At 53.1% G+C, this 21,722-nt stretch overlaps 2 protein-coding genes across 5 annotated transcripts in view; both read right to left on the bottom strand.

Moving 5' to 3' along the window:
- Positions 1 to 213: 213 nt before the first annotated feature.
- Positions 214 to 12,423, bottom strand: Slc35c2 (solute carrier family 35 member C2). 4 transcript variants are annotated; one of them, XM_057781305.1, is made up of 10 exons: positions 12,364 to 12,423; positions 8,204 to 8,551; positions 7,701 to 7,851; positions 6,649 to 6,712; positions 5,971 to 6,043; positions 5,368 to 5,536; positions 5,203 to 5,286; positions 2,917 to 3,092; positions 2,161 to 2,290; positions 215 to 1,981 (listed from the first exon to the last, which is right to left on the bottom strand). In XM_057781305.1, exons 2-10 carry the CDS (start codon positions 8,321 to 8,323, stop codon positions 1,860 to 1,862), a joined length of 1,089 nt encoding a protein of 362 aa, XP_057637288.1. In that variant the 5' UTR covers positions 8,324 to 8,551; positions 12,364 to 12,423; the 3' UTR covers positions 215 to 1,859. The 4 variants fall into 4 exon arrangements, with proteins under 4 accessions (XP_057637290.1, XP_057637288.1, XP_057637287.1 ...); XM_057781304.1 differs by lacking the exon at positions 12,364 to 12,423 and adding an exon at positions 12,189 to 12,302; XM_057781306.1 differs by lacking the exon at positions 12,364 to 12,423 and adding an exon at positions 10,368 to 11,004.
- A 1,300-nt stretch (positions 12,424 to 13,723) lies between these two features.
- The window catches only part of Elmo2 (engulfment and cell motility 2), a 37,461-nt gene continuing 29,462 nt past the window's right edge, over positions 13,724 to 21,722 (bottom strand). The window contains exons 13-21 of the mRNA XM_057780501.1: positions 21,352 to 21,456; positions 21,163 to 21,271; positions 20,556 to 20,692; positions 19,034 to 19,197; positions 18,813 to 18,925; positions 18,589 to 18,696; positions 17,788 to 17,870; positions 16,234 to 16,311; positions 13,724 to 15,105 (exon numbers count right to left, since the gene is read on the bottom strand). Coding sequence (XP_057636484.1) covers positions 14,905 to 15,105; positions 16,234 to 16,311; positions 17,788 to 17,870; positions 18,589 to 18,696; positions 18,813 to 18,925; positions 19,034 to 19,197; positions 20,556 to 20,692; positions 21,163 to 21,271; positions 21,352 to 21,456 — 1,098 coding nt within the window. The 3' untranslated portion in view covers positions 13,724 to 14,904. The remainder of the gene's footprint in view (positions 15,106 to 16,233; positions 16,312 to 17,787; positions 17,871 to 18,588; positions 18,697 to 18,812; positions 18,926 to 19,033; positions 19,198 to 20,555; positions 20,693 to 21,162; positions 21,272 to 21,351; positions 21,457 to 21,722) is intronic.

Here is a 21,722-nt window from a genome sequence, read left to right as displayed (position 1 = left end):
ATTACTGCACCAGACAGCAGTGCCAGCTTGTGTCCTGGAGAGGGGGGCGGTGCAGAATAGACAGGAAGCTCTCATCCACCTGAGGCAGCAGGCTGGGCTGCACAGCCCTCTCCCTCGCAGGCAGCCTCCCCAGTTCAGCCCCCCCACCCTCCTCCCCACCCCCACCGCTTCTTTCCACATCACTGGGCTGGAACAAGAGCATTGTGTAATTCTGACCTCCAAGCTTGCAGAGCCCAAGGCAGAGGGCAGGGGCCAGATAAGGTAGTGTTCTAGAGAGTGGAGGGTGCCAGGAACTCGACACCAATCACAGTTCCAGCTCCTTTAAGGGCTGCAGGCAGTCAGGGTTCTCCTGGGCCTCAGTCTCCTTGCCAGACTCTCAATTCCCAGGGATCCCTCTCCAGCAGGAGGTGGGCAAGAACTCACTTTCAGAAACCAGATTTTATTGGGTTGTAGCCCCACCCCTTTGTGTCTGTGCCATGCAAGGCTTCTTTCCTGCTTCAAGTTGCAACATACACCATATGGTCCTCAATGGAAATATTTACTATCTGTCCCTTCCAGAAGTCTGTGGTCCGTGCGTTCTGGGCACCAATGGAGATCTACTCGCTCCAGCTCTACACAGAGCCCCTTCTGGGTCTTTGCCCAAACTTACACAGATGCCACTGCTGTCAGGCACCCTCTGCTGCCAGGGTTTGGGCAGGGGTGGCAGCAGGCAGGGCTGGAGCCAAACTGTGAGCCAATGGCGCCACCTGCCGTGAGTGCCTGAAGCACTTCTACAGGAAAGCCTGCTTGGCGGCTCCCCTGCCAAAGCAGAGGGGACCAGCTCTCTGAGGAGGGCGCAACCACCAGACGCCAAGCTATGAGAGGGCTCAGCGCCACAGCATGGCCCTGTTGCCTCCCACGGGACTGTGGTCTAGACAAGTGCACAACTTGGCCCACATTCTGGAACCAAGTCCCTCCTCACACATAGCAAGCAGCCTTGAATCCTCACCCAGCAGTTCAGTAAATTCTTTTTTAGGCCATGGCCTCTCCGTTCTTGACAATATTTAAAGAATACATACATAATATTTAATCTGTGACATTCTCCAGAAAGCCTGGGATAGACATTATCTTCTTTCCTTTTCTTCTTAAAAAACAGATAGACAACCTACAGCACAGAGAAACTAAGTCATCCACTTAAAGTCGCACAATGGGTAGGACATGGCGGAGAGAGAATGCAAACCTAGGCTGTGACTCTGGCAGTCTCCAGACGATGGTACTGAGCAAATACTGGTGGTGGGTCTGTAGTATGGCCCCAAGGATGCGGTCTGGGGCAGAAAGAGGAGCAGGAGCTACAGAGGGCAGGGCAGGGCAGAGGAAAAGGCCCCAGGCAGGGGAAGGAGAGGCCAGGCCCCAGGGTTCTCCTTGCTCTCATGCCTCAGGCAACATTGGGCAGTGGAGAAGGAAATCATTATTTCAACTATAAATAAATCCACTCTCTGAGGAAGCTGCTGTCCAGGTGATGAGGCCCAGCTTCTCCACAGCTCCTTCCCAGGCCATGCCCTGCAGTCCGAACCCAGCAACCCGAGAAACTACACACATCTGAAGTTCATCTTGGCTCTCTGAGCCAGAGCAACAGTGGAGAAGAGGTTACTGGCTTCCTTCACTGCCAGCTCAGGTCTTGGGTGAGCCTGGCATCCACTTTATGGACCACGCTTCCCAGGAAAGAGCAGGAGCCACCCCACCCCCACCAGGGTCCTACAGGTGACTCTTAGGCCACCACCTGCAGTTGCTCTGAGGAAGCAGCTGGGCCCCCGGTCCCAACCAAGAGTGGTTAACAGAGCGGACAGCAGAGTGGCTTGCTTCCACTGCTCCTGGACTGGTCACTGCTGCCCCTGGGTCACAAAATACTCCTCGTCATCCTCTTCCTGCTGGCTGCTCCAGAGCAGCAGCTCCAGGTCAGCGCTGGGGTCCGGGCCCTTCGGGAGCTTAGGGCCATCATCACCTTGGGGTAGACACACTGGTTACTGACCTAGTAACCTTCTCTGGAGATGACCTCTATCCTCCCGGGGTGGCAGTGCCATCTGGCACATGTCCCAAGCTACAGCAATCATTGGTAAGAGGTAGCTGGATGGCAGGCGGGACAGTCAAAAATACTAAGCCATGGGGAGGAGGCCACCGTACCTCTAGAATGCAGGGCCTTGAGGGCCACATGCAGGGAGATGCCGGAGAGGCAGAGTGCGAAGCCCAGCCAGTTTAGGAGGCTGATCTGATCACCCAGCAGGTGAGCCGCCAGCAGCAGGGTGCAGACTTCCTGTGGCAGAGGCAGGACATGGGGTCAGAAGCTGGTATGACAGGCTGACCCTTGAGGCAGAAGTGGGGGACCTTTGTGCCTGGATCACCAGCCTGCAGGCCTCCCGGTGTCACCGAGATGCAGGTGCACAGGTGCTCCCCACAGACTCCCAGCAAAAGCAGAAAGCCATTCGGGCCCCAGTGCCCCACAGGAGGAAGGGAGTCTGCCATTGCCAGGCACCCATAGATAGAGAGGGCTCTCCTCATCATAGCCAGACAACCCTTACACCCAAATGTTTGCTTTGGGTATTGCTGCTCCAGCACGAGGTCTACCTGTCTAGAGGGAAGCTCCTCCACAGACCTGACTCATGTGCCCAGCTCTCAAAGCTGGGACTTTTCACTGATCAACCTAGATGAGGGCTCCAGGCCTCTGCCATGGGAGCCAAGCTGCCAGTGAAGTACAACGCAGGCACAGCCAGGCCTGGGGTGGGAGGCCTGCCCTGCAGTTACGCTGTGTGCACTGGCTAGAAGGGCCACTTCCTCAGCTCTGCAGCAGGAAGACCACATCCCATCCAGGGCCAAGCTGCTGAGAGAAACCCTCATGGACCTCCTTCTAGGGGAGGTCTAGGGTTACTTCCCAGTATGTACCTTAAAAATGCCAGCGATGGAGAGAGTGAGGCTGGATGTTCTGGAGACCAGGAGGAACTCGGAGAAGCCCAAACCGAAGGCCAGAATCCCGCCAAGGAGGAGGCTCCCAAGAACCCACAGGAGCAGCCCTGTGTCCTGGAAGCGGAAGATCTTCTCTGAGGTGGACAAATGGAGACCTGAAAGCCACAGGGAGAGAGTGGGAAGCCAGGGCCTGGTGTGACGATTGTCTGAGGCAGGAGACAGGATGGGGTGTGTGGAAACAGCCCCATGCCGATGGCCTGAGACTCAGGGACTGTGGTGGCACTACAGATCCCATTATCAGAACAAGGAGGAACTGAACCTGTGGGTAGAGGCTGATTGTACAGGGGCACAAAATATATGGATGCAGGGCTCCTCACCTTTAGATTGTGTGTATGTGAACATATATGTGCACACACACACACAGGCACACATATGCGTGCACACACACGGGCACATACACACACACACACATGCTAGGCATATACTACCACTGAGCTATACAGCCCAGTTCAAATCTGGGCTTTGCCACTACAAAGCTGCAGATAGATTTGGGTGGAGAGATGCCTCCTTTTTGGCTACCGGTTTCCCTACTGAGAGAATGATGGGGCTGCAACTAGACTGTCATCTCTCCAACGAGCAGTATAATCTAATAAACAGACCTCAAAACACAAAAAACAAAACAAACCTCAAAAAACAAAAAAGCCCAAAGCAGAGTATGGTGGCGCACACTTGTGACCTCAGCTGTATAGGAAGTGCAAGACCAGCCTGGCCTACGTAAGACACATCCCACACCAAACCAAACCAAACCACACACATGTAATTTCATGACAAATCTACAGCCCCTCGCTCCAGAGCACACTGTACAACGTGTCAATCCTTGCTTCATTTTTGGGAGCTGCGACCCCTCCCTAAAGAGGTCCTGAGCTCTTTCCATAGAAGGTCCCCATGGTGTGTTAGAGGGGTGAGATCAGAATCCACTGGGGACAGTAGACACTGGTGGGAACTGAAGGTGGGCAAGAACTTTGGGGGTCAGGAGGGGGAGGGGGCACAGAACTGTGACAACAGTGTGCCCCAGGCCAGTAGCCTGGCACGCGGGCCATCTTGTTTGGTGCGGGGCTCAGCAGCACTGCAAAGGCAGTGGCAAATTGAAGGGAATTCGGGTAAGAGCAACATAAGTAATGAAGGCGCTTGGGGGATTAATTTACCAGAGAAGATTAAAGGAGCTAAATCCATGCAGCTTTGCTAAGTGGCGGCGACCAGGGGCTTTTGGATGAGGTTTGCAGAGCGGGGGAAACAGTGAGGATGCCTGGGGAGGGGGTGAGTGTGGTGTTTGCTACAAGGGGTGTAATGAAGGAATGGGGAGAGTCTTTAAAAAGGAAGAGCACGAGGCTCCACACACAAGTTTCCTGGACAACGAGGCTGCAGATCATTTTCTCAGGGAGGCTGGAGAGGCTTCGCTGCTTGAAACGTAAATGGATGTGGGCTGGAATTTTCAGTAATGACCCTGAGGACAGCTGGGACTCTGAGAAGGAGGGTAAACAAGACTAATCCCAAAGCATTGAAGAAAGGAAGGTGGCAACATCCTGCCCACCTTGTACAATCCCCTGGCCTTGCCTCTTCTCTGGAAGCCACAGGAGACAGAACAATTGTCCGTGTACCCAGGCTGTCTCCCAACCCCAGCCGCAGAAGCTGCCACTCTGCCCGTGTTCCCTGAGCACACAAGGCAGAGCCTCCTGCCCTGCTTCCCAGGGAGTCCTGGTGTCATCAATCCAGACATCCACCACTCATTTTCTACCATCCCCACTTCCGACCCAAGCATCCCACTTGGGGCAGACCCTGACTCTGCTCCCTGGGAGGCATGCACACCACGTGAGAGAGGGCCTAGCCTCCCGATGCCAGGTTGTTGAGCACCAAGTTTGGCTTGCTGACGAGCTTTGGGCAAGCTTTCACCTTTCTCATTCCCTTAGTTTCTTTCTCCTGCCACACAGGGATGAAAATAGTCCTCCACATCCGGTTATAGGGGCAATGAAAATCTGGAGCTGTCCGCACTGTCCGCACTGACTCCTTGTACTCCACACATAATTTTTTTGTACTCATGAGAGTCTAGTCATTCTCTGTGTGTCTGTCCAGTCCCAAAGCACGGAGTCTGGGGAGGGACTGAGTTTTAGATCTGGGCAACCTCTGTGGCTAGCACTGTGCTGAGCTCAGAGCAGTAATGTGGGATCTGCTGTACTACGGTGCTCAGAGATAGAAAACAGAAAGTACCTTCAAATATGGCAAAGAGAGGGAAGAGTCCCAGGAACATGAGTGGCTGCAGGTGGAACATGGTGTCAATGGGATTCTGAAGGCCTGCAGAACACGACATGGGAAGTTGTCACACCTGGCCTGTTGGCCTGTCTGCCCGACTCCCAACCCTCCCCATGGGCTCACCCAGTTCAGCTTTCTGCAGAAGTATTTGTGTAAGGGTCCAGCGGATGCCACCGATGAATGAAGCCCCCAGCACCAAGGCAAAGCCCTCCACGTTGAACTGTGTGGACTTATAGGTAAACATGAAGAGGCCCCCAGCGATGAGAAGGACCACTAGGACCAGGGCTGCACGCTAGGAGAGGAACAGTACAGTTCACTGGGAGCTTGGGGTTCAAGCCACACACTAGGAGGGGAACAGTGCAGCTCTCAGGGAGCTCCAGCCTCAAGCATGTGCCACATTTGGGGCTGGGGATCAGGAGCCAGCCATTCTACGCCCCATCTCTTGCAGAGGTTCTGGCCTACTGGCAGACACGGCTAACACAGAGCTGGCATGTTTCTAACATTGTACTCAAAGTACTGGTGCCCATTCCGGGCTCCAAGTGTGTCCAATGAGTACCAAATTTCTTCATGGGAACCCTAGGGACCCAGGAAATGCTGGCCCTCCTGCACTTGTTTCTTCTACACCTTCTATCTAGGTCCCCTCCCCAAGAAAGACATTTTAAGAGACCCGGGCCAGTGGTCTCCACATACGCAATGACAGGAAGGGAAAGGGATGCGGGGCCTCACCAGCTCCTCCAGCTTGAAGATCAGAGAGAAGATCAGGATGAAGAGCACGGCGGACGATTTGGTCATTGTGTACCTGGAGCAGAGATACCCACAAATACACGGCTGCAGACCCAAAGAGCAAAAGCAGGAAGCCAGTGAGATCTGTGCTGATATATGAGCTTTTAAGAGAAGCCTCCTAGGGGCCTGACAGTCACTGGGGGAGGAGTAGTGGGTCTGACGTTAAGTTCACCAAGTTCTGTTCTCTACCTGGCTGTTGGCAGAGACCAGATACGGAAGATTAGAGAAACCTGGACAGAGACCTGAGGGACTGCCTTCTCTAAAGCAAGATACCAGAGCTGTGACTGGTGACCAGCTGGGCTGATGGCAATGCTCCACTGCCTGGTTCTTCACTCTGCTGCCTGCTCCCCCACCAAGCAATTATAGCTGCTCTGTCCAGTCCCCTGGCTTCTCCTTGCTGCCTGGCGGGCAGGTGCAGCATCTCTCTCTGCACTGGGCTTAAGGAGGAGCTGGAGACTTCTTGGAGTACTGTTGGGTGCCAGCAAGGAGTGGAGGAAGAGCAAGGGATGGTCCCAGAGACTGATGGAGTAATTGGCCCACTGCTGGCTACACAGACTGCCCGCTGGACAGAGCAAGTGAGCTTGGCCTGTATGGGGGGTGGAGGGGGTGGCCAGTACTCACAGTGATACGGTGATGTAGAGAAAGCTCCAGTTAGACAAGCCCACATCAAGTGCTGTTGCCAGTGCTATGGGGACAGAGGACACCCGGTCAGAGAAGCCAGTCGGCAAGCATGTGGCTGAGGTACCTGAGACCCTGCTTGCCCCTCCTTTCCAAGCAACTCCAGGTTAACACTTGGCCAAGAGTCCATCCTGATTGGCTAGGCCTGTCAGTCTCCTCTGTGAGTTCACCTTGATTGGCTAGGCCCATTGGTCTCCTTTGTGAATCCATCCTGATTGGCTAGGCCCATCAGTCTCCTTTGTGAGTTCATCCTGATTGGCTAGGTCTATCAAACTCCTTTGTGAGTCCATCCTGATCGACTAGACCCATCAATTTCCTTCTTGAGTTTATCCTGATTGGCTAGGCCCATCAGTCTCCTTTGTGAGTTTATCCTGATTGGCTAGGCCCATCAATCTCCTTTGTGAGTCCATCCTGATTGGCTAGGCCTGTCAGTCTCCTTCTTGAGTTTATCCTGATTGGCTAGGCCTGTCAGTCTCCTTCTTGAGTTTATCCTGATTGGCTAGGCCTGTCAGTCTCCTTGAGTCCATCCTGATTGGCTAGGCCTGTCAGTCTCCTTTATTTAGTAATTTGAACAGCTCCAGACAAGAGTATTAACCTGATCCTGTCAAGCTGCTCCCAGAGCACCTGGCCATCTACAACTAGCCCAACCTGCCAACTCCCGCTCCTCCCACCAGCAGGGCTCTCCCTTCTGACTTCACACTCCCAGGGCCAGAGGTGCCCATCCACCTTTCAGGCCGTCACTCAAGACCTAGGAAATCTTTTAGCCCAACCTAGCATGGTCACCCAGTAAGGCTCCTGTTTCGCACTTGGTGGAACCCACTGAAGCCCATGTGAGCCAGCAAGGACAGGGATGCTGCCTGCTTTGATGAGAAGCAACAGTAGGAGACAGGTGAGGAAGAAGCGGTGGGGGGGGGGAGCGGGCGACAGGTAGGGAGCAAGGGCTCCTCTGATTTCTGGCCTAGGCTCTCCAGCAGCCGTCCTCGGGCTGGACCTACCTGTGGGGGCCACTCTTCTGAGGTAGTCAGTCCAGCTGAGCACCACTCGGGCCCTGTGGCTGGAGCACTGAACCAGCGCCCTGGACAGGGCTGAGAAGAGGAAGATCACGGCCAGATGCAGCATGGTCATGAAGAGGGGAAAGTGGAAGCTCTGTGGGGCCAAAGCAGAGGGCAGGAGTGGAGAGATGTGGCTCGCTCCTCTATCTCCTCCCTCTGGTGGTAGGGATCAACCCAAGGTCTCCTCCCTCCTCTGGTGCCAGGGGCCAACCCAGGGACTCAGCCACACAGTGACCCCTTGGAACAAGGGTTAGTCCCCACTGTGTAGGTCACACAGAGAGGAGGCAGCCCAGGGGTTCATTCCTACCCAGTTTCATCACAACCTGCTGGTCACCTGCTTAGCCCTCTCAGGGCCAATATCCAGGAAAAGCCACCATGACCCAATACAACTGTACCAACTCCAGCCACCTGCAGGCCAGACCCTGTGCTGGCGAGGCCCTGGTTACCTTGGTCAGCCATTTGTTGTAGAAGGTGATGCCTATGGAGAAGCAGTAGTAGAGGAGGACCAGGCCCAGCGTCAGTACCGCCTTCCACACAAAGGCGACATCCAGGGCCCACCTCCCCATCCGTGGGCCAGCAGGAGCCTCGCTTGAAGATGGTTAGCAGGAGGAACCAGCAGAGCTGGACCACGGTGTTCAAAGGACAGTTCCCCCGGCTGGAAGAGTCCTCTTCACCTCCATGGTGTGGCTGTGCAATGGGCCCCAGACGGAGTCCTCACCTAAGGGGCTGGTGGCCAGAGCCAAAATGTTCCATGGCTAGCTGGATACGGAGGTCACAGGTCCCCAGCTCTGCCGCTGGAGAGAAGAGAGGGAGGGTCTGGACACAGTGACCGCAGAGGTCATGGGTCCCACCCCAGCACAGGGACTTGGGCTCTAGTGTACATTCACATGGTCCTCCATGGGTTCCCACCAAAGTGACCTTTCAATAGGGAGGTGTAGTACTGTCGGACCTTGCCTCAACCCTCCAGCAGCGCCCAGGTACCTTCACAAAGGCCAGAGTCCGCCTGCAGTCCTGTGGTCTAATCTGGTCTAGTCTGTCTCTGCCAGTCTGTCCCGGCACAGAAGGGATGACCACCCTTCCATCTTTCCTCAGTACAAATCCTCTTCCTCAGGGACCTGCCTATGAGCCACCAATGCACGCCTACTTTTCTTTTGTAGCAACTGAGAGGGGTGTGATTTGAGAAGACTTTTTTTTTTCTTTTTAGTGCTGTAGATAGAACCCAGAGTTTTGTGCTAGGGGCCATGCTACCACTGAGCCACACCCCCATCCCCCAGTAATGCTGCTGTCCCTCGTAAGGTTGCACTCCACAAGGGTCTCACCATACTTGGCACTCTATATTCTCCTTTGGTCTGATGGCCCCATGACAGTGTGTGTGTATGGGATTTCAGGGGACTCATTAGGTCTTGAGGAGCTAAAGTGACCCAGGTATCCCTTGCTCTGGTCTCCAAGAGCTACTCCTAGAAAGCAGGTGCCCACCAAACCAAATTACCACTTGTCAATCAGCCCAGCAACACCGTGAGTGCCCAGGGCAAGCCTGGCTCAGGGAACACTGGGGAGCATTATTGGCCCATTGTTGGGTATACTACAGCTGTTTCCTCCCCACCATGCTGAAATGCCAGCTCCCCTGGAAGCCTTCCAGCATCGTGGGATCTGACTTCCCTCCTTCCAGTCTGGTCAGTCCACTCTGCACTCTGGAACCTGTTATCACATTCCCTCCTGAGGCAAACTAGGCTGGCTCTGGGCTTTGCCAAAAGGACTCCTGGACTGTGGCTATCTCCGAGGAGTTTGGAACCTGGAGGAAGCTCCTGGCGTTCGGTGAGTAGGGACTGCAAAGGCCCTGCCCAAGGAGCTCAGCACCGTTCTGTATTCTGAACATCTCTGACAGTCACAAAGGTAGAGGGCTTACTTCTGATTTCTGTAAACATGGTTTTCCAGGGCTCTACCATACACTGAGAGAGTTCAATCTGGAAAACCTCTTTGCTGACAACAGCTCACATCTCTGGCGCTACTATCATGGTTGCTGTGAGCTTAGCCTTATGGTGGGCTCATTCCCAGATATTCTATAGCAAGAGGAACACCAGTGACCTCATGTGACTCCAGCACCTCTGTCAGAACTGACAGATGGACACATTTTATTTCATCAATTACCTTCCCTTCACCTACGGTAGGACACCACTAGTTTTCGGGTTACTGAACAGGCTAAGATCGAAAGACATGGTGGGTCCAAGGGAGAGGCACTGCCCTACTGGCCTAAGGCAGCCTTGCATCTTGACATCCTTTCTGCAGGCTAACAGCTCCCCAGCATGCAGCCTGTTCTGGTCCCCATGAGCCCTAGAGGCAGATCCAACCGCTGACTAGACCTGTTCACCTGGGCCATTAATCACAGGGTCCTGTTTACACTGCTAGACAGTTGGGGACACGGGCTCAAACCAACTTCGAACAGACCTCAAAGTCCACATTCTCTCAACACCAGCGCTCTGTGTCTTTCTGGGGGAAGTCAGTCCTATGTACTACAATCCATTATCAAATCCCTGTCTCTACTCACGGGATGCCAGGGGTACTATACCCCCAACCCCACAATGTAACAACTACATTGGGTCCAGAAGTTACCTTGCAGTGCTGGCCGAGCATGTGGAAGGCCTGGGCTGAGTCTCCAACACTGCAGGAAAAACACTGCTCCCTCTGAACCACGGCTTCCCCTCCCCGGCGGAGCACGCTACACGCCAGGACACAGCCTGTTCCCTTTTTATCAACTTACTGGCCCACCCCTTCTGATGACTTCCTACCTGGTCACTACAGTGTTCTCTGTCCACTATTCAGCCTGCCTTTCCTTCTGAGAGTTTGTCTAGCTCCCTACCTCTAGGTGACCATGCAGAAAGTCACTAGCCCCAAACACAAAGCCAAGCGCCAGCTGGAAAGCCCCAGGAAGCACACGGCCCCTCGCTCCATGTGCCATCATGAAGCAGTGCTTGGCCTCACCCGGACACACAGACGTGAAACCGCTGAGGTCCTCACCCTCACTCTGCGGTGAGAGCAGACTTGCGATCACGTCTGCCCAAGCAAGGAATTCAGTCTCCCTGTTCCCGAGAAACAGCAGCTACCTCAGAGCAGGGTGGAGCAATGCCGTGGCACCTGGCTGCTCTCTACCACCTCAGCTGTAGCCCGGATGGTGAAGCCTAGTGCTTCAAAGCACAGGCTGGAACATCAAAGCCCTGTGAGCAGACCCCTCTGCGTCCACCTCCTGCTGAGATCACAGGTTACCTGGCCTGAGAGGACTCAGATGCTCTGACCATGCGCTTTTGGGGCAAGGGCGTCACTAGCATGAGAAACAGCACTTGGCACTGACCCACGGTCACCTCCTACAGCACAGCTTTCCAGTCAGTCTGTCGGGCTATGTTTCTGTGTGGCTCCCTGGCGAAACTGACCACTTCCTCCTCAGAGACCTACGGGGTGTAACTTGCCACAGTCCCTGAAGTCTGCTTTCCAGACTGCTGCTTGGCCAGTGCCTTCTCTCCAACTCAGCTGATCAGAACTGGTCCCTGAGGGGTGGAACCCAGCTTTTCTGTCTTCATCCCCATCCCACCAAGACCACCTTAAACTTCCTGTGAGGACAGAGGAACCTAACGTTGACAGCTCAACTCAAGGTGCCCCAGGGAGCTACCCTAATATTCCTCGGGTCTCCGTCCCACTCTGAAGTCACTCAGAAAGTCATCCTAAGGACTGTTTGCTTTGGCCACAGGCAGTCACCCCTCTGCATTCTTATCCTGCCCTGTCAAGTTCACCTCTAGTTATGTGTTGACCCACCCACTTCTCTTCCCTTCTCTACAGGCAGTCTAAGCCACAGTTACCTTTCACCTACTGCCTGCACTTCAGAACTTGAGTTGTCAACTTGACACAGTCTACAATCACCTGGGAGACGGGCCTTGGAGCAGACCAGTGAGAGAGTCTCTAGATCAGGTTAACTGATATGAGGAAACCCATCTAGTTGTGGACAGGGTCTCCCAGACTGCATGGAGGGGAATGGGACACCAGCACACATTCGTGACTCTCTGCTTCCGGGCTGTGGATGCGACATGGCCGGCTGCTTCAAGCTCTTGCTGCCTTGACTTCCCCCACGATGTTGCACACAGAACTGTGCGGAAAATCACGCCCTTCCCCTTCCTTTCTAAGTTGTTTTGGTTGGAGTGCTCTAGCACAGCAACAGGGTGAGAAACTAAGACAGCACCAATAGACTGGAGACCCCTGGGCGGGGGCCATAGGTCCTCCTAGGATCCCGCCTGCCAGAGCCCTGCAACCGCACACTCAGCCGTGTGCCCAACACATCAGCAGGTGTCCTCCCGGGTTACCCGATGCTCTCTGCTTCTGTCCCCCTTCCTCAAAGCCCCCACCGCGAGAGGCACATCCCCCTGCGTGACGTCTGTGTTTGCTCACGTGTCATCGCCGCGCCTGCCCGGCAGCGTCCATCTGGTTCCCCCCACAAGACTCGGCCCCTCGTAAGTGCTTGGTAAATACCCGATGAATGGGCCCAGGGCCACGAAAGGCCTGGGGAAACTGAGGCCCAGGCTGGGCGGGAACGCAGGGGACCGCCCACCGCACGCCCACTTACCTCCTCCGCCCAGGCGCTCGCCCCGAGACTCCTGCCGGAAGCGCGAGCTGGGCACTGGGCCGCTGGAGGCGAGACTTCCGCCGGAAGCCGGTGAGGGTGGGTGGAGCCAGAGCATCTTTCTCTAGCCAAGCCGGCCACAGCAGCCTTTATAACCTCTGTCTCTTTCCCTAAACTGGCATGCGGGAACGAATTACATGTACTAATAACTCTTTCATGTGCTTTTTTTCTGGGGCCTTAAGCATCAGGAAATGATGTGAAGACCATTAAATTTTAGAAATGTAGACAGTCTGGGCAAAGTAATAATGGACACTTGTGAAATTACATATACTTATACATTTGAGAGAATTATTCACTAGGTTGAGTGGGTGAAGATCATCCCAGAGGAAACGAAACCCGAAAAGGAAGGGATGGGAAGGGCATATCTTTACTGAGAGCCCAAGAAAGCGAGTTGCAGTGGCTTCAGAACGCCAATCGTGCACACCCAGATTCGATTCATTTTAAGCACAGGACATGTGGGCAAGAGAACCTCGTAAGCCATGCAAGCTAGGGCTGCAGACCCAAGCTGGCCCGGTTCTCTGCTTTTGCCCTTCTGGGCTCTGTACTAAGACTGACTGCAAACAGATCCTTGTGCATGACTTGGCTGGGTTTCTGGCTCCTAGCGGAAGGCTCAAGGCCAGAGTGTAAGCTGTGCTTTGTGTACAGTGCTGCTGCAGGCTGCTGCCAGCTGGCATCACGCAAGCATTAGTTCATTCAACGCTTCCTAAGACCTACAATGGCACCCATCGCAGCCCAAGGTCTTGGCTTCATTCAGCCCTCAAGGCCTGTGTTGCACGCACTTCCTATGCCTTCTGAAAGCGCCTGTCCTCACCCCTCTAACAGTGGCAAGAGGAAGTATCTGTTTTCATCTCTGCCCTCATTCAAGCCTCCCAGCTACCAAGGCTGCTGACGGGAGAAACAGCTTAAAACACCAGCTGGAAGGCTGGGCACCAAGTCCAGGCAGCACACGGGGTGCGGAACATGTCTTCTTTGAAAGGCACAAGTACTCGAGCTGTTCCCTGGCTGTGTCCCTGGCAGGGAAGAGAGGGAGGATGGAAACTTGGAGGTGTATGGTACGTCTTTCCACGCTGTACCCAGCAGGGCTGAGCAGGAAACACTGTGTCTTGGTATCACAATCTGTGAGCATGCTCAGCCAGCAGGTATGAGTAGTCTGTGCATGACACAGCAGGATAGACGAGGAGGGGAGAGGATGGCTCCAGGAAGGAGGCTGGGAGCGCTCCCAGGCAAAATGGAATGAAGGCTGTCAGGCGCCTCCCTACCCTTGTGACAGGGAGCAAGTGCAGAGGAGCAGGTGTTTATAGGAACCAGTCTCCATGAAAGAGTATTTATTGAAAACACGGTCACTGACAGGAAGCTGGCTGCTCTCTGGTTACACGCTTAGCTCAAGACCCAGAGCATCCCTTTCTATGCTCAAGTTTCATCTTCCCTTCAACATTCTGTCCTAGGATAGGATGGTCTTATATAAATATATATACACGTCTGTATAAGTATGGCCTATAGTAAAGAAAATATATAGTACACTCTTGGTTGGGCAGTACCACCATGCCAGGCTACCTGTACTGAATACCATCATGTTAACATGCGTCCAAGGAGAGGCTGTGCGTGTGCTTCAAGTGCTGCAGCACCAGAGAAGGCCCATGGCACAGCTGTGGCCCTAGCTGCTTCTTGAAATCATGGCTAATGGCTAAACCACAGTGCCAGAAAAGAAAGAAAGGGAAGGCAAACTGCCCCAAGTCTGGGAGCAAGAGGAAGCAAACAGAAGGAGCCTGCAACTAGGGAGCATGAGAACATTCTTCCTCAGGAAGGAAAAGATAGAAATGGAGGGGAGAGCTAGGAGGCCTCAACCTGACTTTCCCTGGAGTGTTCCTGGAGCCTAAGGGAGCAGAACTCAGGCTGGAGGCCTCTGCCTGGCCAGCCCGAGACCGAGTGCTTGGGGGAAGAGATTGCTACCTGTGTGGGCAAGAGAGATGGATACTCCTAGAGACAGAGATATAAGGGCCAACCTTGAGGCTGCAGCATCTTGGCACAGGATGAGACTGGAATGAGCCCTCAGAGACCTAGTAAGCAGAAGCACTAGGCCTGTCTTTGCCTGAGCCACCCAAAGACAGTCACTTCAAGGCTCACACCATCCCAGTCCTCCAGTCCCCATGGGCAGCCTTTCCTGGGCCAGCTCCAGCCCACATGAGTTCTCCAGAAAACCAGAGAGTAGGCTCGGGATGGGATAGCTGTTGGTAAGTCCAATTCCAGACTCAGGGTAGGAGGAAAGAGCATCTTGAGTTCACTCCTCCAGGCCCAACCCCAGGCTCTGTGGTGCTGAGGAGGGCGGCAGGCCCTGACTTCATGACTCCTAGAGAATGGGGTCCAAGAGAAGTCCTGGATCCCATTGGGTTTGAGGGGTAGTCACTATGACCACTCCAGAGTCTGTACAAGTAGAGGCAAGGCACAGGCTGCCAGTGTCTCTCCTGGGCCCCAGTCCCTTCCTGCTCATCCGTAGTGATAGACGAAGTCATAACTGCTGGGCTCCTTGGGGACCGGTGGTGGTGCCTCGGGGATCTGGATGTTCTCCAAGTCCAGAAGACGCAGCTTCATCTCCATGCTCAGCAGTGTATCCAGGTCGCTCTTGGTTAGCTCACTGGACATGTCCTTCCCCAGGAGGGCGCTGAGTCCATCAATCCAGATGCAGTACTGTGGGCAAGTTGCAAATGTCACACCGTAGTCCCAAGGGCTGCAGTGGGACTCACAGCAGTGCTGGTTGGGACCATTCGGAATATGCAAAGCTCATAGGAGACGAGGGCAAGGGCAGATAGGAGATGGCTGTCACTATCAACTGATAGGATTTCAGGTGGGATTTGTGTGAAAACTTTAAATAAGGAATACAAGAAGATGGAACCAGTACTGGAGCAGTGGGATAAAACAGGAGCAGAAAACACACACTCAAAAGAGAAGGAAGCAGGCAGGGACTCAGCAGTGCTATTTGTTTTGTTTTTTTTTTTTAAAGTCAATTATGTTTAAAAAATATTTTTAAGGGAAGTACAAAAGAAATTGGCTTATAACATGCTTATAACATCCAAGCACTTGGGAGATAAAGGCAGGAGGACCAAGGGTTCAAGGCTAGCTTCAGCTCCCAGAATGCAATAGTACAGCAGAGGGTCTGCTCTGTCAGCCCTCTGATGCTGTTCTCCTTAGTCTGTGCCTTGTGCACGGGCTCTGCCATCCCAACACAGCCCTACTGGCCCCAGTGCCTGCTCCTCCTGCAGCCTGATGCCAAGTGTTCAATGGCAGGCCCCAGTTAACAATGAGTTAACTGAATTGGGCACTAGCTTCGTCCTGGCTACTGGTGAACTGGGGTCCCTTGTTGGGGGTGCAGATCCATCCAGCTCCACAGTCTAATTGCATCCACTGCATGTAACTGGGATTCAACTCATCTGGGAAGATGTGACTGCAAGATCACACAGAGGAAAACCATCCCCACGCCATGCCTGTCTAATAATTGCCAGCTGCTCCTAAGGAGTCAGGTGAAAGGCTGGTGTGGTGGTACAGGCCTTTAATCCCAGTCCTCGGGAGACAGAGGAAGGCAAATCTATGTGAGTTCAAGGCCAGTCTGGTCTACATATCACACACACACAAAAATAAACAAAACAACTCCCCTCAAAGTAAAGTGGCGAATCCAATTCGGAGGTTAGAAGGCCCACAGACTTGGTGGTCCATTATGCCCACCTGCTTTCAGGGAGACACTGCTGTGCTGACCACAGCTCCTCTCTAAGAGCCACAGTTAGGGCATTGCTGTTCAAGGCAGTGCGGCCCAGTGCTTACCTCATACTTATTAGGAGCGATGAAATTCAGTGTCTCGTCGGGATCATACAGGATGGAGAAGGCCAATTCCAACACCTCCTACAGAGAGAGTTTGAGTGACATGGAGCAGTGATCAGTGATGATGTCACCAAGTCCCTAACCATGCGCCCAGGGGGAGTTAACCTTAGCTTACCCACTCCCTGGCACAGTCACACCTAAGAGGAGGTGGTAGTGTTTTAAACTTGGAACTCGGTGTGGTGGTGCCTGCCTGGATCCCAGCACGTGGGAGAGTGAGGTTTGAGGTGAAGCTGGGCTATATGGAAGACCCACCTTCCTCAAAAAAGCAAGCAAACAAAAACAGTTGCTGCGAAGTATTTTTCACATTCAGAACCTTGAATGCCAGGACCCTATGTTTTTATCTTCTATCCCAAGATGGCTGGCTTTCTCTTTGTATGGTGCTGTACTCAGTGCAAAAAAGTCCTGAGAGCTAAACACCCCAACAAAAACAAATTACTGACGAGCTGAGACAGTCTGAGCATCGAGAAAACAACCGCAGTACAAAGAGTCACACGTGATCGGCTTAAACCCATTTGCTCAGAGTCACACGTGATTGGCTTAAACCCATGAGCTTAAGAACACTAAAAACACAAAATGGAGACATAAAAATTGGTTATCACTGTGTAGCACCAGGAAACAACTCATAGCTTTAGACTTTCATAAAGGAGAGTCAAGCCATTTTCCTATAAACCACAACGGGGAAGCAGATAAAGGCAGGTTTCTTTACTGAGAAGTGGTTCAGCTCATTAGTAAACGGAATGCCCCTAGTTTGCAAACCTTAGCCACTGAGCAGCTGTAGTCGGCTGACATGAAGGAGCACCACCCGGCCATTACGGGCCTCCTGATAGGCCCCAATGCCATCTAGGAGATGGCCACACCAGGGCAAAATCAAATCGGAACCAAATCAAACCTCTAGGTCCCTGTGCCAATTTACAGATCGGGGACAGAAGCACAGAGAGACAGTCAGCAAAACCCGAACTCTGGGAAATGACTACATAAGCAACATGGTCTATTAAGCTAATAAACTGCAAAGACGGGAAAAAGATGGAGGGGGAGGCATGAATGAAGGACTTAGAGACGCAAACACTACAGCAAGCAAACCGACCAGAACCAATTTAAAACTGTGTGCAATGTGTGCATGTGTGTACACTTGACATTCATAAGACAGTGGGTGGACATTTCAAGGCTAATGGAATATTTGATATTAAATTATTGCTTTTTATCTTCTGCTAGATGTGGTATGTAACTCCGTGGGTTTATCGTTTAGAGACATACAGTAGATACTCATGAATAAAGTGATATTCTACTTGGGGTTTTCCAAAGTCAAAAGGAAAAGTGGGGGGGCAGAATTTGTGGAGGCTGGTGAGCTGTGCCGTGAGGTCTATTTATTTTTAAAGTGTTCAAACTTCTTGATATTGAGTGTACAGGAATAACTTACAATGGGAAGAGACTCAGCATGCACCTGGAGCCTGCAGGTATCACGCGGATGCTGGTGTTCAGGACAGCCTCCCCACTCACCTTGTTCTGTTTCAGGGCACTCTTCTCTTTCATGTGGGGACAGTCTTTCCCAGTGACAATGGCCTTAATATCTGCAACAGGAACTGATAAACAATGGGAATTAATATCTGGAAGCTGAAGCTGCAAACTGGTCTAGCACTGGCCTCAGTGTTAGAAGGGAAGCCCTGGGCAGAGTGCCAGGATGCAGCAGCTCCCAGGCTCAAGGGCCCTCCCAGCTCAGGGAGGTGTGCCCATGTGAACCTGCCCTGGTCTTCCGTCTCTTCCTGTACACCTGGCTGTGCTCCACAGGTGCTACTTGGGCTCATCTCCTTTACGGAGTAGAGCTTTGGGCACCCCTCCCACTTCTCTTCCCAGTAGTGAAGGTGGTAAAGAGGCCAAAGCAAACGGCTGCCACCTGCTACAGTGCCCTGTGGAAACATGCATTTCTCACACGGTCCTCTATGGATAGACGTATGGCATTAATCCCATTGTACAGTATAGGAGTGAGTATTAATTCACAACAACTAGTGTTAGCAATCAACTAGGGAGTAAGCCAGGGTTTCCATTCAGACCCTGTAGCTTTAGAGCCTCTGTACACCCACGGCCTTTCAGTGGAGTCCTGTATTGCCCTCTGACCTACACCCTGCCACATCTGGGATCTCAGTAACTCCCAGCCACCCTGAAGCGGGTCAGAAACAGCAGACTAGGAAACTGAGAGTGTGTGCCTGAGACCACACACTGGGTTTGAGACAGTGAGGACCAGCACTCAGGGGACCTGGTAAGCACAGGTGTCATGACACGCCAACAGAGACATACACCTACTTTTCTCCTGCAGGGATTCAAACGTCACCTCCCCTTGAGGGTTGTCATCCAAGTCACCATAATGCAGGACCTTGTGGTTCAGTGCCAAGCGGCAGTGCCAGAACCGTTCTGGAACACAGGACGGCAAGCCAGTGAGGCAGGCAGTGCTGGGCAAAGGGCCGCTCTGCAGAGCCTCCCAGGCAAGCGTCCCAGGCAGGCTCCCAGTGCCCTAGCTGCCCCCTTACCTTGCCGCCGACGGTTCCCGATCTTTCGGAAGCTGCTGCCCTCACACAGTCGGTTCAGGCGCTGTTGCTTGATTAGTTCCAGGATCTCGGGCTGGATTTTCTCCCGAAGCTCCCTGTGGCACACACACCCAGGTCAGCAGAAGACCATGAGATGGTGGTACTCCGGAGGTAGAGCTGGTAGCAGGTGATCTCCCTCACGGGCCCTCTCAGTTAACACTTACACAATTGGTGGGGACTGAAAGTCATCCTGGCTCATCCTCTCGGACTGGCGCAACCGCAGAATCTCTGAGTAGCTCAGGCTGCGAAGTTTACTTTTGAACTGATCCAAAGAGTTGGGTTTGGAGGGCAGAGCCCGGGTGATCTGTTCTCGGACGACTTGCATAACCTGGGCAAAGAAGGAGGCCCCAGGCCACTTTGAAAATGAGCAGGCCCATAAAGACCAAGGCTCTCCCTCACCCAGTGTAGAGTCCTGATTCCTAATGGATGCCTTCTCAGCTGATGACTCAGGTCATGTAACTGGTGCTGACGGGAGCTCTATTTCTCACACAAATCATGTAGCCACGGTGGCAGGAAATGGGTTCTGATCTCAACTCTTTTCATTTTATCTTTTGGTGTCTTTGAGTCTGTGTGTATGTGTGTGTGTGTGTGTGTGTGTGTGTGTAGCCCTGGCTGTCCTGGAACTTACTCTGTAGACCAGGCTAGCCTCAAACAGAGATCTGCCTGCTTCTGCCTCCTGAGTGCTGGGATTAAAGGCATGCACCACAACTGCTTGGCCTGGACTCAACTCTTGAACGCTCTTAAACCCATTCTTTCATTAAGACTAAACATCTCAGGCTCCATTCCCTTGTCTCTACAGAGAAGCATCCTCCTATACACGATGCCATTAACAGAAGATGCTACATGGAGGCGGGCATGGTGCCCAGCAGGTAGGGTGTTACAGTGTGCCCATTTCCCTAAAACAACTGTCAGAGAACAAAGCAGGATGCTTGCCTTCCCATTGTATAGCAGCATGACCCAAGTAGGGAGAAAATCTCAGGAAGGAGTCACAAGTACCCACACACGCACACTCACGTGTGCACACACACCCACACACACAGAGTCTTATAGACGACTCTTTCTTTACGCTTCCTAAGGTTTGTTGTTTAGTTTTACTTTCTTGAGACAGGGTCTTGCTGTGCAACCAGGCTGACCTAGAATTTATGACCCACAGCCTCTCAGGCACGCAGCACCACGCCGGCTCACTTCTAAAATTTCCACAATGAGATGGTCAGTCTCAAAATACTGGGCTCCTGGACTGCTGGCCTGTGAGGGTCTAGCATGGCCCTCCACACTGGGGCACTCTGAGCACCGACGCCTGACAGGCACCGTGATGTGCACAGCGTGCCAGCTCTCCTGCCTTGCTGACGCTGGCTGTCGGTGGATCTCATCTACCGCACTGCAGCCATGACAGGCACAGCAATCCTGCTCAGCTATTCCCCTGACCCCTGTGGAGAACAGCGGCAGGTGTTAGCTTCCCCAGGCAAATGAAGGTCATGGGCACCATGAGGAAGATGTCTGCTCAAGGTTACAAAGGGAGTCACAGCAGCTGAAACCCAGGCTCCCCGGCACTTCGACCTTGTGACTCAGAACTGCCGACCGAGCTGGTTTTCCAGTTCAGGGACCCCCCAGGCACTGGCCGGCTGTCCGAGGCTGTCGTGTGATGGCCTTCCTCCGCCAGTCTCTGAGTGGTTCGGCAGCACTGACCTTGTTGAAATCCTCGGCTGTCGCCCTCATCTCCTTCCAGGTCTTGTTCAGCAACTGGATGCAGATTCCAAAGAGCTCTTCAAAGGCGCGGTCATGGGTGAAGAACATAGGATGGTAGTCATTGCGCCCTTCGTTTGCTGTGGAGAAAAACCGAGAGCATGAAGGCTCTGCCCTCAGGCACCCAGGGGCACCCATCTAGAAATGCTGGATTCTCTGCGCCCAAGTCCTGAGGACAAGGAAAACAGACCACAGACTATAGCACATCAAGGAACAGGAAGGGCCTTCCCTCAAGGCCTTAGCTCTCCCAGGTGTTTTCTCCCTGGGTCTCTCTCTACCTGGTTACAAACTCAGCTAGTCCATACACAGAATACTTGGGGGCTTAAGAGACACCTCAGATGACTAGCTCAGACAAAGCAGCAACCATGATCACCACAGACAGGAGCTCGGACAAAGAAGCAGCCATGATCGCCACGAACTGGTAAAATGGATAAGCTCATGGAGTAATTAAGAACAAATGGCCCCTGCCTGCAGCCCTCCAGTCCCCAACATCTAGCTGTCTATCATCTCTAGCTGGACACTGGCTGGCAGAAGAGGAGAGGAGACTTACGGAGCTCTCCGACCTGCAGGATCTCACAGAGCATCTTTGTGAGCTCAATGGCACTGCGGCCAAATGGACACTCGTGTTTATCCTCCCGACTACTGTTCTCCAACACAATCTACAAGCAGAGAAGGAATGGGGGTTGGAGAGAGGAAGGCATAGATGGGCATCAGGACTGAGAGGCTGCCCTGCCTTTACCCGAATGTAGGTGTCCTGGTGAACTTTAGCTAGGTACAGCATGTTGTCCAAAGCCAGCATTCCAGGGGGAGTCTGGGTGAAGTCCAAGGCTGGGTTGATATGGTTCTGGAGAAACCAGGAGACCAGGTGTAAACAGGAATGTGTGGAACAACCTGAAGACCTCCCCTGCCCTCCCTTCTCTCAGCTCCACCCTAGCATGTCCAAACACCAGGCTAAAGCTGACTGTCATCCACCCGGCAGCTAGCAGGCCAGCACCGAGTATGTACACAGTGCAGTTAAACCAAACTCACTCACAGTTGAGTTGTGTTGAACCAGACTACGGTCACTCTAACCTTATGAAAAGCAAGCTGTGTTGGCGAGTTGATTCACAC

This window comes from Chionomys nivalis, chromosome 9 (genome assembly GCF_950005125.1).
Source record: "Chionomys nivalis chromosome 9, mChiNiv1.1, whole genome shotgun sequence".
Taxonomy (NCBI): Eukaryota; Metazoa; Chordata; class Mammalia; order Rodentia; family Cricetidae; genus Chionomys; species Chionomys nivalis.
This window is presented reverse-complemented; position numbering and strand designations above follow the sequence as displayed.

Excerpts from the sequence above, each read along its gene's own strand:
- Slc35c2 (XM_057781305.1), bottom strand. The coding sequence starts at position 8,323 with ATGGGGAGGTGGGCCCTGGATGTCGCCTTTGTGTGGAAGGCGGTACTG. Across the intron at positions 3,093-5,202 it reads TCTCTTTGCCATATTTGAAG|GTCTCCATTTGTCCACCTCA; the intron begins GTACTTTCTGTT and ends TGTGGCTTTCAG. Across the intron at positions 2,291-2,916 it reads CCATCGCTGGCATTTTTAAG|GAAGTCTGCACCCTGCTGCT; the intron begins GTACATACTGGG and ends CCTCTGCCACAG.